This window comes from Solanum tuberosum, unplaced genomic scaffold, assembly GCF_000226075.1.
Source record: "Solanum tuberosum cultivar DM 1-3 516 R44 unplaced genomic scaffold, SolTub_3.0 scf00415, whole genome shotgun sequence".
Lineage (NCBI taxonomy): Eukaryota > Viridiplantae > Streptophyta > Magnoliopsida > Solanales > Solanaceae > Solanum > Solanum tuberosum.
Window position 1 is genome coordinate 316,046 of NW_006239349.1, and position 17,002 is coordinate 333,047.

A 17,002-nucleotide genomic window follows, 5' to 3' on the forward strand; every position below is an offset into this window, starting at 1 on the left:
AGGAAAAAAAGTTTCACAAATGACATTTCAAATTCATTCACAAATCCTTCTAGCAAAGAAAATCCTTCTGACATTTCAATGCATATATTGTTATTGGGTTTTTAATGGGTTTATAAAAAAAATTATTGGGTTATTGGTTTGGTTTCTATATTTACTATTGAGTTATTGGGTAAACCGATAACCCAATAAGACGGTAATAATTAACTACTTTACCCTTCCTAAATATTAAATATTAATAATTTAATATATAACTAGACACTATAACTATATTAATGTATTAGTACTCTACCCACTTCACACTAGACCGATTTACTAGTCTTTACCATTTACTCAAAACCTAAAGACTAAAGTAAGGGTTCGCAATTGAAGCTATTTGATTTTAGTTTTTGTTTTAGTTTGTAATTGTAGGTTGTAGTTTTTGCAAGTTTATAAAAGGCTGCAATTTGACTAACATCAGAAATTCCATACTATGTTCTGGCGGTGACGTGTAATTATAGCCTTCGTACTATATTTTCTCTTATTGATGCAATTTCTCATTTTTTTTTGTTTCACTGTATCAAAGCATTTAGAGAAGTGGAAAGTCATATAATATTTTACAGACATTTTCTTATTGGGTAAACCAAAAATTGACCAAAAATCGATAAAAAATATCTTATTGATTTGTTATTGAGTTATCATATTTAAAAACTGAAAACCGATAAACCGAACCAATAATACATAAAATCAACCAAATCGACTGATACACACCCCTATTGATAACTAAAAGTTAAACCAATCACATCAAAAACGATTTGTTTTCTTAATTACAAAAATTGATGTATTTGGTCGATTCAGAAAACAATCTCTATTTGATTGACGAATTATATCTCCTAGTAATTAAAAGAAAATAGTTAATTTACACAAATGTTCGTTATAGGACTCTATTTAAAATTAGTCTTTTACATTGAAAAGTTATAAAAATATAAGTTTTTGTTTTAAAAATATTATTTGAATAACATTTAATTTAAATCAAATATTTACTTATATATTATTTAATATTACTAACTAAACATCCTATCTTCTAACATTTGTAATAATAAAAATTCCAAGAAAAAATTAATTTACCCATTCATTTTTAAAATAAATACATCTATTCTTCAAAATACTTTCTCGATATATTTACTCCAAACCACTTAGGAGCCGTTTGGTAGGAGATAAATACAATGTTTGGTTGCACAATTCAACTCAAGCACACCTAATACATGGATAACTTAATACATCATATGTGGTCTTATCTAATATCGAGGATGTCTAGGGATTACTAATCCAAGGTTTACTAATCAAATGACTGAATAGACCCTCAATTTTTTTATACATCTTTTAGAATTGGCAAAGATATTTACGCTATTCTGCTCGTTGGAATCGTTTGTCCTGTTTTCATCAAAGTTATACGATTTCGTTCGTATTCAAATTTTAACTGAAAAGGAATTTTCTCTCAAAACCTTTGCTACTGTTTTCATAGCAGTAGTTGGAGCTTGGCCTTCCTTACAACTTCAAGAAAAAACAGTAGATCTTGTTGGCTACTGTTTTTTCCTGTTTTATTATATTAAGAGAGGAGGGAGGTAAGCCTGGGTCATGGGTACTTGAAATAATTTCATCTTGTTTATGACGTGAGACTTTCTCAAGTGAATTAAATTTGTTAAGCACTTCACATTCAAGTTTTAAACCACAATAATATATGGTAATTACATTATATATAACATAATAATTCAAGGGTAAAATTGGATTTTTTTTTTTTTTAGAGTTCTAAACCAAACACAAGATTATGTTAGAAACAATGAACCAAATACTTCATAAAAAATAATTCTTGCTACTAATCCCTGCATTGATAATCCCTAGATTACTAATCTCTATATTATTAATCTTTGTACCAAACGACCCCTTAAATTTTTCTACATCATTAGAGAGTTTCTTCGGACATTCAAGGGTAGGTCGGTAATTTTCCTTTCTGTCTTCCTTCTTTCTCTGCAATCTTTTATCTTGCTCTTTGTTATTCTGAAAAACTTTCGTACTTTCCTCTATGTTCCATGGAAAAAAAGTAGATTCTTTTTTCTGCCCAATTTCGGAGACGCACATTTCAGTCCAATTCCTCGTAGATTTGCTCCTACGAACAAAAAGGTACACTCCTCTCTCTGCCTCCTTTGTTTGGTTTGTTGCTTGTTTCCCATTCATTCATTTTCTGGGTTTTCCTTCCAATCGGAAGTTTTCCCTCTCGAATCTACCACAAAAACCCTAACTGGAGGTGTATCTTTTCGCCTTCATTTGCTTGGTTTATGTGTTGTTTAATGTTCTATTTGCTAATTTGAATTGTTACCTTCCGCTTAAACTTAATGTTAATTTGGTTGGTTTGTTAAATCCGGAAATATCTCTTGCACTTTGATTTTGCTTTGGTTTAATCGCTTTGCTTCTTCATTTCAGTATTCCCAATTTGTAATCCTTATAGTAGGCTAGAATTAGTTGTTTTGCTATGTGCCTTTTTCGCACGCCACGTGTTACAACATCCACGGAAAGGGCTCTGCGCTGTGGGTCTAAAATTTTGTCGACTGCTATTCTAGAATGTTACTTTTATACCATGTGAAAAATGTCAGTTTGATTTCTTGGCCAAATTCAAAACACGAAGGATTTTCTGTTGATTTAGCAGACCACCGAAACTTTAACTTGAGTACTTGTGATATTGGTTTGTGGTTCTAACTACAGTATTACTGATTTTGCTAAAACTATGGAAAGGTACGCGATTACTTGCACTTACGCCTCCGACTCATGTTTACCTCCACCTTTAGATAGTACAAGCTATATGATAGAATTGATGGCCTTGAGGTTTTTGATATAATTGATATAAAGTTATGTTTATTCAATTGTTTTAGAAATAAATATAATTAAGCATTTGATATGTCAAAATTTACCATGTTCGCTACGTGTTCGACAATTTGTTCGGAAGGAAAAAAGGAGTAGTCATCAATAATAATAAAATGTTTAAAACATATGAATACTCAAGACTGAACTAACTCACTAACTTTGTCTATCTATGAGACCTCTACTAACTGAACTATTAAACTAGTGCCCTCCAGAGAGTGAAGAGGTCTCATGAAATATATTATGTAATACCCAAACACATTTACTGCCCCATGGGGAGCCCCGAGTAGTTTACCGGACAAATTGAGTTGTGGGGACTATACTTGTCAACATCGAAAATTCTCTTCACCAACTAGGCTATGGAAGAGATTACTACAGAGCTATATGCAAGATTGTTTAGTCAATGGGTGTAAATTATCACTACACTTGCAACTGCTATGTGATAGTCGATATGAACTTAGTATATGTGCATTTTAAATTGCTCAATTAATGTATAGTTAGTTGAGGGTGGTACGACTGCCACACCACATCGTACCAAGGGTTAGTGATAGTTTCACGGATTACTTTTACTGTAGTTCAATATATATGCTCTGATGCTTTTGTTTTGCGAGTTTCAGAATGAACACTCTTTGTTTCGATTTTACTTCCTTATGATTAATCCTCTTCTTTAGTCTTCAAATATTGATATATTAGGCATGCGTTGACTGTCCTATCATTACGTACTTCTTGTGCTCAAAGATGTAACATTCTTCACCTTTCTGGTTTGCCTCCTGAAATGTGAAAAATTGTTGGTAGATGCTTGAACATAACAGGCTGTGTTATCCTTATAGTTGGTAACGCACATCATCTCTTGAGCCCATATGCAATATTGCGAGGTGTTGATAAAGTTGCATTATTATGTACGTGTGATCATATGAATAAATCTGAACGTGTAGTTGAACAGAAGGAACACTTTTCTAAGCAAAGCGAAGAAAACACCTCTCTAAGAGAAAAATATTTTATTAGAAGAGAACAAATTCTATGTAGAAATCAATAGTCCAGAATGTACATAATAGTAAGTTCTTGAATAAACTACTAAGCATCATTAGCAGTTGAAACAAAATATAGACATCTAAATATCAAAATAATATAATCGTGTGAATTGGAGTTTCTTTAAGGATATTGAAGCTCATGGGATTCGGACAAAAGTTAGTAAGTTGGTACAGAATGGTGCATCTATGCTATCATACTATCAGTTGTAGTTTATTTCAGCAGAGGAGTTTTCTCCCCTCATAGAGGATAGGCAAAGAGACCCATTATCTTTTTTTTGTTTTTTGTTTTAATGGTGAATGGAGGATCAGAACAAAATGCTGAAAAAAGTTGTACAATTGAGCTGGATTAGGGGTTATTAGGTGGGCAGGGAGGAAAAATAACTGAAGTGGTGTCTCAACTCTCATAAATTATGCTAATGACACACTGATAATGTGTGTCCAACAGATGGGATAGTTGAAATATTTTAGAGTAATTTAGTTATTTTTACAGCTTGGTGCTTGAAGTGTTAAATGATTTTGTAAAAAATGGTGTTTTAATTCAATATTTGCGATTAGGTGTTCATATATTGCAACTTTTTTGATTGGAAGAAATATATATAGTTAGTCAAATTCTGCCTAAGTTTCATCACAAGTTCATGTAATAACAACGGTGACAACAGTAAAAGAAGAAATGTATAATGTTAGTCAAATTCTGCCTAAGTTTCATCACAAGTTCTTGTAAAATTGTTGAAGCATGAAAGCATTAGGTGTAGATTCCAAAAGTTCAGCCTTCTTAACAGTGCCTCTCATTCCTTAGGTTGGATTGATGAGGATTAAATCGGCTCTAAATGCTCTCATTTTCCCTCTCCTCTCCATGCTCGTGTACGAAGGCATTGTCAAAACCATTTTGTAGCCTTTCATTGCTGCCATAAATGCTATATTAATCCACATATTTCCTGATGTTTGCTCAATCAACGTCCTCTAATTATAAATAATAATCAACAAGCATGTCAGAGATCAAAATAACTGTGTACTCAATCTGTTGCCATTGTTTTGTTTTAATTTCCAGATGTATTAGATTTTAAGACCAAGCTAATCAATTTTCAAACTACACAAGTAATTACCTGTGAAAATTTCTCCTTCGTTTCAGACTGGTGCAATACCTTTTAGTTTTTTGTTTTCTATCATATGAAGATTATACATTTTTATTCATGTATGAATAGAGGCTTTAGACTGACTGAGTATATAAGTTTATTCTGCATATTTTTTCCATTTACTCATAAGTAGATAATTTTCTTTTGCTTTAGCTGTTTAGTTTACTTTATTGGCCAATTTGCCTTCAAATTATTAGTTTAGTAGCTTTTATATGTCTTTACTTTGGGATAGCCCTCATTTTATCTTACGTCTCTGGCTGATGATTGATTCCTTTATATAATTGAGATTTACAAGTGCTAAGTTAGGTATCAGTGCAGTCCTTTAGTGTTGTTGTTTGTCTAAATAGTGAGTTGATTATTCGGATAAGCTTAGGTTTAATTGGAATTTGGCCAAGAGGACTGGACAGTTGATCATCTCCCGTCTCTTTGATCGGAGTTTGAAGTATGGAGAATCAAACAAATTCTCCATGCCATGGACTGTTCTCCAGGCGATTATTAGCATTGTACTGCAGAAGAAAGTAGGCCATGAAACATAAGTAATTGCTGAAAAATGGTTGATACAAAGAAGGGTCTAAGACCTCAAGATCTTGAGTTAAAATCTTTCTAGAAGATTGATAGTCAATATGAACATTTGGAATTTGGCGGTCTTGGATAGTACAACCGGAATGCTGGCAAATGCAAATCTAGAATCCCTTTTTGCAAAAATTATGGTTTGGAGTTACGCCATGAAGTGTTGCTCCAGGAAGGCCATTTAAAGAAGGATATGCTTCTCTGTCAAGTGAAAACACCTTGCTGCTTGCCTAGAAAAAGAAATATTTTAGAAGCAAGTTTGTTTTAAATGAACTGGAAATGTTAAATCTATAAGACACTTAGATTTAATTTTATTCTTCTACTTCTCAGTGTCTCAAACTCTTAGATATGTTGTAAAGTGTCCGTGTTTGCTTCTTAGCTAGATGCATTATGTCAACACATATGCATGGTTCATTTGATTTGTTACTTTGTTTCCTAAGTGATTTTTATTGAAGAAGAATCTTCATGAGAAATTCTAACGGCTAAACGAAGTAGGACACGGGCCCGTGCCTTGCCACGGGCACACAACATCTAGTCATTCTATATAGGAGATGGTTCTGCGGACAACCAAGGGTGTTTTTCGTAATTTTACTCCTCAGTTGTCCTACTAACATACTCCACGTGGTTCAACACATTACTGATGTGTGGCTTTTCACTGTTTACAAACTGGTACACTACTTCTTCCCTTTTATTTCAATGTTTCTCTCTCTACTTCAACTTTTCTCTTGGTCTCATCTATATCCAGGTTTCTACACTGGATTTCTTTCAACGTTCATATATTTTGTGGCTAATTTGTCTCAGATCTGATATCTCTGTTGTGGTACTCCAACTAATTTCTCTGATTGTCCTTGTTTGTGAGCAAATTTTCCTGTATTTTTTATCTAATCTTCACATGTATATCTAGAAATAGATACTTCAATGTGTGATTGTTCTCTAATGGTGCTTGCTTTAGAGAATTACCGGTAAAAATACTTCAAATCACATTTTGTCGGCATCTCTTTTAGTACAAATACAGATTTATTACGGCAAAATTAATCCATCTTTGGAAATAGCCGAGGTATCAAAAATACTTTTGCTAACCATACTTCAAGTTTCCTATATCATAAATTAAGAAAACTGATGCACGAGGATGTCCTATTTTATGCTTACATCCGCTGAATTTTTATATTTCTCTTCTTCGCAAGTAAATCCTCTTTGAATTTATATATTCAGACATTTAGCTCTTTTAACCCTGAGAGTGAACTTCTTAAGTTTATGATTCAAGAATGATAGCGCAATAGAGGTAAATGATTACATGGAAAGGAAAAAAAGGAGAGAGCTCACTCATGAGTGACCTTAGCTTTTTCCTCTTTTTGTTGTTCATGCTAACTAATTCTTATGATTATAGTCTTATTGAATGTTTTGATTTGTGAAATAGTTTGAAATATGTAAGATTAAGATGAGATGGTAGAAGTTGACAATGATGACATTAACTAAATATTCAAGAGGCAAAAAGAATTGCACAAAACCATCTTAACCTGCACAAGTTCCTGCATCTTTGTGAAACTAGAATGCTCACTATATGGAACAACTGCAGAAAATTGGTGAAGTAGGAGGGTTGATTTGATACCGCAGCCAACTAGGAGCTAGAAAAAACAGTCGTAACATACAGTAAATAATACAAATTATGAATACAAATATGTAGGATCTAAACCTCTCACGAAGCACCAATTTATCTTACCATGAATAGGATGTTGCCCTTACAAGTGGGTTTATTAAGTTTAGATTTGCCCCGATAGTCTCTGTGTAAGTCCAAATATTGTTTGGTCAGGCCAATATAATTATCCGCATGAGAGTGACTAAGAAAATAGGCAGAGCAACCTTTGATTGGACCATTGCACAATACGTCAACACGAAAGGACGTTCCTGCGTGAATGAAAGACTTATAAAATGTTGAATAACAACAGATTGGAGTAGTTGATACGTGAGAAACTAATGAAAACCAATTCCAAGTTAAGTGTGTCAGCAGGAAGAGAACTGATAGTCTTAGAGGTGAACAATGCATATAGTTAAGATGACAGACGAGTAAAAATCAGTAAGACGTAGGTTAATCAGCGTTGAGGCTGATTCAGCATAAAGTTACAAAAGGGATTTTTTTTCTTTTTCCCTTTTGTTTTCTAACTCGACCAGGGTTTGCTTTTGGAGAAATTGATGTAGTCGTTGGAAGATTTGTTGATTGTTGGGTTAAGCTTTCTTCACAAAATTGGGACGAACTGATTCTTATTCTGTCAAATAATCTTGATTTTTCCTTTTTCTTAATCCTGCATAACATGAAGTAAAATAATCATACAGAAAAATTATTACTCTCCTCTATTTTTTGTGTCAATTGAAGACTACAAACAAGCAACTTAAAACTCTGGAACTGCTTGTCTGCATTTTTAGAGTAACTATTGATAGGCTTTCCTGCTAGAAATTAGATCCTCCTGGGAACAAATGCTTGCTTCAGATATAGTTCCTATCTGGAAATAACCACTTCCTAAGAAAATTCAGACCTGGTAGAGTTTAATCCATATCATAGTTCTATAACACCTTTGCAGTGGGTAAAACAATATACTATAGCAGTTGATTCTTATTTGAAGATGGAGCTAATCTACCATGATATATAATTATTGGTTTAGGTAGAGATGTCTATGTAAGCTATTGCTGATTCTTGTGATATAGGATATTGATATAGGTTCTTCCACTATTAGTAAATGAGCTAAGAGGCAAACTTCCGTTGCTTAGGATACTTTTGTGAAATTGCCTCGTAGTAGTGGTGGAAGGTAAAGGTTTGTGGTATAATCTATGTGGCTGGAACATAAACTATGAAGCCTCATATTGAGGATACTCATATTCCAAAAACCAATAATGAGCTTCAGTCTGAATACTTCATAAAAAATGAGTCAGTCTGAACCAATTGATGATCAGGCTAAATACCGTGAGAAACTGTTCATAGCTATACTTAAAGCATAATTATACTTTAAGTTTTGTAGAACATCAAGAAAATAGGGACATCCATTTGTTTTTAAATCAAACCCCTAAGACCATATCAAGAAATACAGCAAGTCAGATATCTTGAAGATGTACATGAGAAAAATAATGTCTTTAAAATGAGCTTGTAGTAATTTGTGTTAGAGTTTGCTTGCTGCAGCATGCTGCTTTTTAACTGCAGATACATTTTTCGTTGCTGCAGAGTAGTTTTTTATGCTGCAATAGGCTGCTTGTGTGAAAGCTATGCTTTAGAGCTGAAAGAATGCTACTTTTTTGCTGCTGAAAAACAGAGGATTAGTCGAGTTTGAGTATTGAATTAGTTGATTTTTCAAGTATTAACGCCTGAGACATTCTTGATATATCTGGCCTTGATGTTTAAGTTGTTACTTTTGATTTTAGGCGCTTGCTGAAATAGTAGCTGCAAAGATATGAATTATGCTTTGAAGTTTGCCAGTGTGTTACGTATATAACTAGAAGTGGACATACTTTTTCTTTTTGGATACGTATATAACTAGAAGTGGACATACTTTCTCTTTTTGGATGTAACATCACAGCACCATTTTAGTGCTTCTTTACATCAATAAATTTATACTTGCCATTTTGAAAAAGAAAGTAAGAGTATAAGGCGGTTATATCATACTTTTTGAGGGAGACTTAAGTTCTTAATTAGTTTAAAAGCAGAAGATATCAAGATTATATTTCACCAATTAAGAGGGATTACGTGATGCAAAATGAAATTGGATGGTATTAGACTCAATAAAGATAAACAGTGCAAGATAATGAGTTTCTGCAGCCAGGGATCTTTATTTATGTCTGCAATGTCTTTATCTAGCTTAAAAATTACTAAATAGACAACAACATCCAGTTACTTAAATTATTATGTTCTTTATCCCTAAGGTAAAACAATTGGCAAGTGCTGATTAAAAATATTACATGGCTCCAGACCCCAAGCAAGGTTGCATCATTTGCTGTGTTTCCCCTTTTCCATTTCAAACTTATCTTATGAACTCTAAGAGAGATTAGTGATTTAGGATCCCTAAGTGTTATCATTTAATTTTTTACAGATGCCATGGAGTAAAATTGTATGATACAAATGGAAGCTAGCATCAGTGGAAGCTCTTCTCCAACCCATCCTAAATGGAGAAAAGTTGTTTATGGTGGGATGCAACCTGGCTTTGGTGACAATCACACAGATGAATCCTTCCTGGAGGAAATGATCATGAATGCTAATGTTGTCAAAAGAGACTTATTGAAGGTGGTGCTTGACGCAGTTTCTATCTCACAATATCTTTGCATTGTCGCCCTTGTGGTTTTGGTTTGGACCTACACCCTCACAAATACCTTGACAGAAAAATATCTTTTGCTACTGAATGTTAGCCTACTTGGATCGGGATTCTTTATTCTGCTTTTAACTGCAGACATGATACCCTTCAATCTCCTCCTCAATTATCTCCTAAAGAATACCTTCTTCATAACTGCCTTATATATGTTGTCTCCTATCTACCACACACTTACTAGGTCCATAAGCTCGAATTCTATATGGGCACTAACAGCTTCCCTTCTCATACTCCATCTCTTCCTGCACAATTACTCAGGGTCCACTGTAAAGGCTCCTGGAGCTTTAGATAATCCAACCCTGACAAGCAATATCTCTCTGAATGCTTCGATCGTGGCTTCACTTCTGATTTCTTCTCGCCTTCCATCAAGGCTTCATGTCTTTGCTATCGTGCTATTCTCCTTGCAAGTTTTCCTCTTTGCTCCTTTAGTCACATATTGTGTGAAGAAGCGTTCTTTCAAGTTACATATTTGTTTCTCCCTTCAGTTATTGGTTCTGACACTAGTCTTCACTTACCAGTTGCATAAGCTGCTTTTCATTGTGCTTTTGGGCATCTTTGTCTTTGTTAATTTGGTTTGTCCTTACTGGCTGATAAGGATTCAAGAGTACAAGTTTGAGATTAATGGCCCTTGGGATGAGGCTAAGCTCTGTTTTAACATTACAGAATGAGCAGGTTATATCTTAAGCATCTCCTTTCATTAAAGCTTTTTGTCTCTTTTAAATTATTGATTTAACTAGTCATGTAGCTATGCTAAGTGAATTATTTGTTTGATAGATTTGTGGATGGATGAATGTGATTCATGAAGAGCAACATTTGAGTTACACAATCAATTTTGACCACTCCTTGTATTCTTAGTGCCCAGCTAAAGCAATACTGATTTGCTTTCTGAAGAAGAGGGACTGTATCTATATTAGGAAATCCATTACACATGTATAAATATACTTAATTGTGAACTGAGTAATTAAAATGAGGTTCGGTGACAAATTCAGAACTCATGAACTTTGAATTCTGACTGTCCGTTTAATTTATTCTTTCCTTGTAGCAGATTTGACACAATAATAGTAAACACTATCACTAGATACCCTTTTTATCATTCCGTTGACTGTAAAGTAAAGTTGCTTTACATCTCTATAGACTATACACTCCTGCATCTGGTGAACTGTATCTATGGTGTTCTTTTAACACTTTCCACAAACTAATTGAAGGACCAAATAAGTTGTCCTTATTCTCTCTTTTGGTCTTTACCTGAATAGAGAATAGTTGTATTGTAGCTTAAGATCACTAAATATCAACCTTATTAACTTTATGATATAAAATCTCTTTCCAGAATTTTATACACTTTTTTCTTTCCTCTAATTCAGAAATTTCAAGTTCAAATGATACTCAGCGAGAAGCATAACCTCTTTAGTGCATGAGTTTATTGGTGCGAATTCAAATTTAGTATCATGATTTTACATATTCAGGGCTTGATTCATAATTTTGATTAAGTAGGGAGGAATTCTATCGGTCCAGCTATAGCCTTCCATGATAATATCGTCTTATTTGTGAGATTCACGGACTAGGCTAATTATAACTACTACAGTATATGGTTTAATAGGTATATTCGTGTAATTATTTAGGAATTGATCACCTGAACATATTATACTTTAATTTCTTTTTTGACATGTTTAACAAGAGAGCAACTTGATTTTTGATTAAGTCCATTATTGCAAGTTGCAAGTTGACAGATGCTAAAGTGCAAAAAGCTCAATATTTTACAGTTTTCTCTCTCTAAAATCATGGAATCATATTACAAAGAAATGACATAAGTTGATATAATAAAATAATATATGGTCAAATTCTTGTGAAACTAAAAGTTGTTGCGAAAAAAATTAATTATTTATGGAGAACATAAGTCAACTTGAGGTGTGTCAAAGAAGTCTTTGATGATATTTCGTCTACATAGTGATGGTCTAAATTTGACATAATCCTTAAGATTCAACCAGCTCTTTCAGTTAGCTAATGAATCATATTATAATTAAGTCTAAATTTGACATATTCTTTAAGATTCAACCAACTCTTTCCGTTAGCTAATGAATCATATCATAATTAACGACAAACGACTAGTATATTCTTCTTCCAATAAAAATTACTCCTATATACATAATTTATCTATTGAAATTATGTGCCACCCCATTTTGCCAATAATGACATACAAGCAGCTCCCAAGACAAGTGATACATTTGCACTTATTTGGAGTTTGAAACTAGTGTATAATTTAGGGTCCATAAAATCAGTTGCAAGAAGATCCACAAGTGCCATGTAAATAAGAATTCCAGCTGATGCTGAATTAAGAACTCCTTGTACAATTAGTGCTGTTGAGCTTTGCTCATTGTAACCTTTTGATATCATCATTCCAATAGCTATTCCACTTGGAGTAGTAACAGTAAAGAATAATACCATAATTATAATTGTTCTTGCCTTATACTTTGCCTGCACATGCACATATATCAGGTACAGTACAACCAGAACTCTCAAAAAGTGAAATATAACAATTAATTTAGAACGGACAAAAGAATTCACTAATTTTACCTGGGAAATACAGCCACCAAGTCCCATGCCTTCAAAAAATTGATGAAAACTCAAAGCTATTATTAGAGGTTTAATTGTTTTGGGATTTTCTGTAGTTCCAAGGGAAATCCCAATAATCACAGAATGAACCAAAATTCCCAATTCCAAAACCTGCAAAATTTGAAGAATTATTAATTTCAGAATATTAGTATGTCAAATATTTTGCATAGTTTTCTTTGGTTAGAGAATATTTGTGGTAAAATATGTTTTTTATTAATAAGTTTCTATTTTTCTCCTAATTCAATTGAAGGTTTTGCAACATAAAACTAGCTATGATTAGGATAAATTTGTAAGGTTGTTTATGTAATTAACCTTAAATCTGTTGAATCAGAACAAATGAAGTTGAATTATTAACTCTATGACATGACAAAAAAAAATACAGAATAATTGACAACACAAAAAGATTAGGCATTTTTATAATATAAAAAGACAAACATACCGACACAAGAATATGCCCAAATTATATTCTATGATTTTTGTTCTTTCGAAATCTCTCAAACTATTTTTGTTTTAGAAAAGAAACCAATAAAAAAAAGAAGCAAAATAAGATGAAGAAAATTAAGGAAAAATAGATCAAGGAAATATTAAGGAAAACTTTAATTTTTTCTTTGTTTTCTTTCATCTCTTTCGTGTAGTTATAAAAACCCCACCAGACATCAGTAGAGTAGCATTTTCTTTCCCTTTTTTCCCTTTTTGATATTAAAATAAAATTATTATTAATGTAAATGAGTGTGCATCCGATCCTTAAAATAATTTATTTTTGAAGGATTCGATATGAGCGCAATACTATTTTTAGAGAGTTCAAACAACACACTATATCAAAAATGATCTTTTAACGGCAATTAATTAACGACAATAACTTAATTGCTGCTAAAAACATATTTTTAGCGACATTTAACACTCTTTAGAGTAAATGTCCCTAAAGTCTATAGCGACATCCAATGACAATTAACTAATGCCGGTAAAGACTTTTATCACTCTTTATTATCGCTAAGAGTTGTTTTTGTTGTAGTGACATAGCAATCAATATAAGACATTGGTTCCTCCAAATGTGTCCATTTATGGAGGATCCGACACACACTATTAAAATATTACTATTTCCCGTTGAAGTTATCCATTGAAAAATGTCCAGTGGTTATTTTCAACAGATATTTTGTTTGAATCAACAAGAAGAGAAAAAAGAGTAATATTTTCATATTGAAAAATTAGTAAATTTAATTCTCACTATTTCAGTGAGAATCTGTTTTATTATCCACCATGCATTTTCTCACTGAGCTAATTCGGTAGAAAATGAGTGGAGAATCGTGTTTATAACACAAATTTTCTACTTATTCAGGATTATAAAAAAAAACTATTTCGTACAAAAAAAAATGTATACTATCAGATCAGTCAAAAGATATTTACCTGTGATATTAACCTATGTCTCATAAGACTTGAAGAATCAGATCTTTCTAGCAAAATTTGTGGACCATGAGCAATATGCTCATCTTGTCCTTGTCCTTGTTCATCATCATCTCCAATATTGACTGGCTGAGCTTTTCTCAATTCAGCTCTTCTATGATAACCAGTTGCAAATGACTCCATCATCAAAGTAAATATAGCAGACATCATTGCAACAAATCCAGCAAATGGAAAACTCCCCCATAAATTTTCACTAAGACAAGGACTAGTCAAGCTCTCAAATGCATCAGGAAGAATGTGTATAAACCCCGTGGCTAAGATCACTCCCGCCGCGAACGCCTTTATCAAGAATTGAAGGGATGAATAGTCATTTTTTTGCAATGATTTGAAGTTTTTTAAGAGGATTGGGAGGATGACTCCAAGTGCACTTGAACAAAGGATTGAAGATATGGCTATAAGTTTGTAGGATAAGGCGGCTTTGTGTTTAGTTTGATGATTATATTTGTTGTCTTGAGGTTCACATGTACAATTTGCTAAGATTAGGGTTGGTTGTACAAGGATTGATAGGGTTGTGATTTTGAGGAGTAGAAATAATTGAGGACTCATTATTGTTTAGTTTTGTTTGTTTTTATGGAGAAGAAGAATAAGTGGTGAAGCTTTTAATTTATAATATATGGAGTTTGGACAAGTTGCAATATTCAAGATGTGTGATAGATAGATAATTGGAATTTTGTGTTTTTTTGGTGAATAATTTGAAAGCTAGATCCATTAATTAATTCGAAAGGTTTATTACCAATTTGAAAGAATTGATCATCATTTAGTACCTAAAAATAGTAATTTGCCCCCATGTGAAAGATTCAAATTTATTTATATCAGATATTTTACACCAGTCGATAAAAGTAAGACATACTATTTTATTATATTGTCCTTCACATACATAGAATTTAGGGAAAATTATCAAAAATACCTCTCAACTTTGTTTTATTGGTTGACTATATCCTTACCGTTAAAATGAAGTTATTCTTAGTCGTTACTATACTTATCACTTGTCCCCTTCAAACTAACAGTTTTCCCCAAATCGATCTCAAATTCCCATTTTCAACCTGAATTACCCACTTATTTTTAATGATAAAGGCATATATAATCAACCAATAAAACAAAGTTGAGGGGCATAGTTTGCAAAGTAGTGTATCAGCTTATTCCAATAGTAAGTGAATTAATTGGGTCCAAAATTATGCAGATTTTATGACATTTTCATGTCCCAAATTAATATTAATTTTAAAGTGTACATTATCATACTATGATAAATATATTTATGTGTTTTAAGTTTTTTTTTCATCGTAATTAAAAATATAGTGGAATTTCTAGACGATGGCATGATGCATGCCATCATCAACGACAATATATAACCAACACAACATAGAGAGTGAGAGAGTGTTTCCTCATAGACGAATTCAGAATTCAAAACTTTTTCTAACCACAATTCGTTCAGTTTATTGATACGAAATGTATCATTTGAAATTACACTTAGTGAATATTTTAATATATTGCTGTCCCTGTACTCACAAATTGCTGGCTCCAAAGATATATGTTTACTGAAATTATATTCCTCTAGACTAATTAATGTTCGAAAAAAAGGATTATCCTCTAATGAAAACGGCTAACGACGATTACTTCTATGTTGTATATATTGTCAAAAATTTTATGCTCCTTAACAATGTTAACATAGGAAACTCCATTCGAGGAAGAGAAGTACTTTAAATAATTTAATATGTCCTTTCGTGATATAATTACTCCTAACACTTAAAATAATATTACCTTCAATTTGGTTGGTCATATAAGAAAAAATATGTTTCATATAAGCCGTGTAATCTTTGATTAGTGGTATTAAATAATATTCACATTAAGTTATGTGAAATTAGTTATCTAGTATTACATACGAAATAAAATGTGATCGATGATAGCGTCAGGTACAATTAAACTAGTTTTTGTCATTTTTTTTAGGTCATTATTAGTCGATAACTCTCAAAATATACTATATGAATTACTAATCCTAACACGCCTATTTTTGTTTTGATTCCCGCTTTTTTTCTTGTGGATAAGTTTTCTTCTCCTCTATACTCCACAAGTTATTTCCAACATGTCTGGATGCCATATACTTCAATTATTTGATGGGAATGTCCTTTTGTCATAGTGTTAGGACTAGCTAAGGTCAACATCTATGCATGTTATGAAAATTTAATTCGATAAGAAAGCGTCAATGAAATAATTATGGATCTATCTCTATAGAGTATAGTTTGCATTTTAGTTTGAGAAAAACACTTTATAAACTATTTTGCTTCCAATTTCTTGTTTGTCATAATTACCAAGGTGACATAGTTATATTGGATGGCGTAAGCAATTGATAGTGATAATCAATAATGTAGAATTTTAGATGGCGTAAGCACTTGATAGTGTAAACTGTAAAGTATTGGTGGAAGAGGCACATATCTATATTATAGCTTATGAAATGTCAAAAAAATACTAATTTCTCAAGAAAAATATTTATGTGAGAGAATGAAGGTGTTTGATAACAATAAAAAAAATATTTAGCGTAATAGTATAGCAGTAGCAACACAAAGGAAAAAATTCCCCAAAATAACGTGTTTTAAATTTTTTTAATAAAGACACCACTAGTATAAAAATTCATATTTATCAAATTAAAATCTTATTTTATGTCATTCAACTCTTCAAATTACTTTTTGAAAATGTTGGATCACACAAATTAGTCACTAACAAAAAACACTTTCCAAATGATTTAGTCAAACACAAACTGATATAGTGTTTAGTGGTAGAAGAGACGAAGTAAACAACCTAAAAATCAAGATTTGAGTATCACTAGATGCAACACCAAGGTGATCAATGTTTTATCAAATGTCTAAACCTTGATGAATCAAGTTACTTAATACTTGTTACGATGAAAAAAACAAAACATTTGACATTCGAGAATGCACTATCGTATTTCTAGTATAACAAAATA

The 17,002-nt window shown here is 32.3% G+C and overlaps 2 protein-coding genes across 3 annotated transcripts; one reads left to right on the forward strand and one right to left on the reverse strand.

Moving 5' to 3' along the window:
- Positions 1-1,972: 1,972 nt before the first annotated feature.
- Positions 1,973-11,068, forward strand: LOC102602237 (putative phosphatidylinositol N-acetylglucosaminyltransferase subunit C). Of its 2 annotated transcripts, none has more exons than XM_006363135.2 (3): positions 1,973-2,157; positions 9,700-10,644; positions 10,747-11,068. In XM_006363135.2, exon 2 carries the CDS (start codon positions 9,720-9,722, stop codon positions 10,638-10,640), a length of 921 nt encoding a protein of 306 aa, XP_006363197.1. In that variant the 5' UTR covers positions 1,973-2,157; positions 9,700-9,719; the 3' UTR covers positions 10,641-10,644; positions 10,747-11,068. The 2 variants fall into 2 exon arrangements, with proteins under 2 accessions (XP_006363197.1, XP_006363196.1); XM_006363134.2 differs by lacking the exon at positions 1,973-2,157 and adding an exon at positions 9,503-9,590.
- A 944-nt stretch (positions 11,069-12,012) lies between these two features.
- On the reverse strand, positions 12,013-14,658 carry LOC102602797 (zinc transporter 5-like). Its single transcript, XM_006363136.2, has 3 exons — positions 13,987-14,658; positions 12,544-12,693; positions 12,013-12,444 (listed from the first exon to the last, which is right to left on the reverse strand). The coding sequence occupies exons 1-3, from the start codon at positions 14,587-14,589 to the stop codon at positions 12,133-12,135; spliced, it is 1,065 nt and encodes a 354-aa protein (XP_006363198.1). The 5' UTR covers positions 14,590-14,658; the 3' UTR covers positions 12,013-12,132.
- Positions 14,659-17,002: the final 2,344 nt, after the last annotated feature.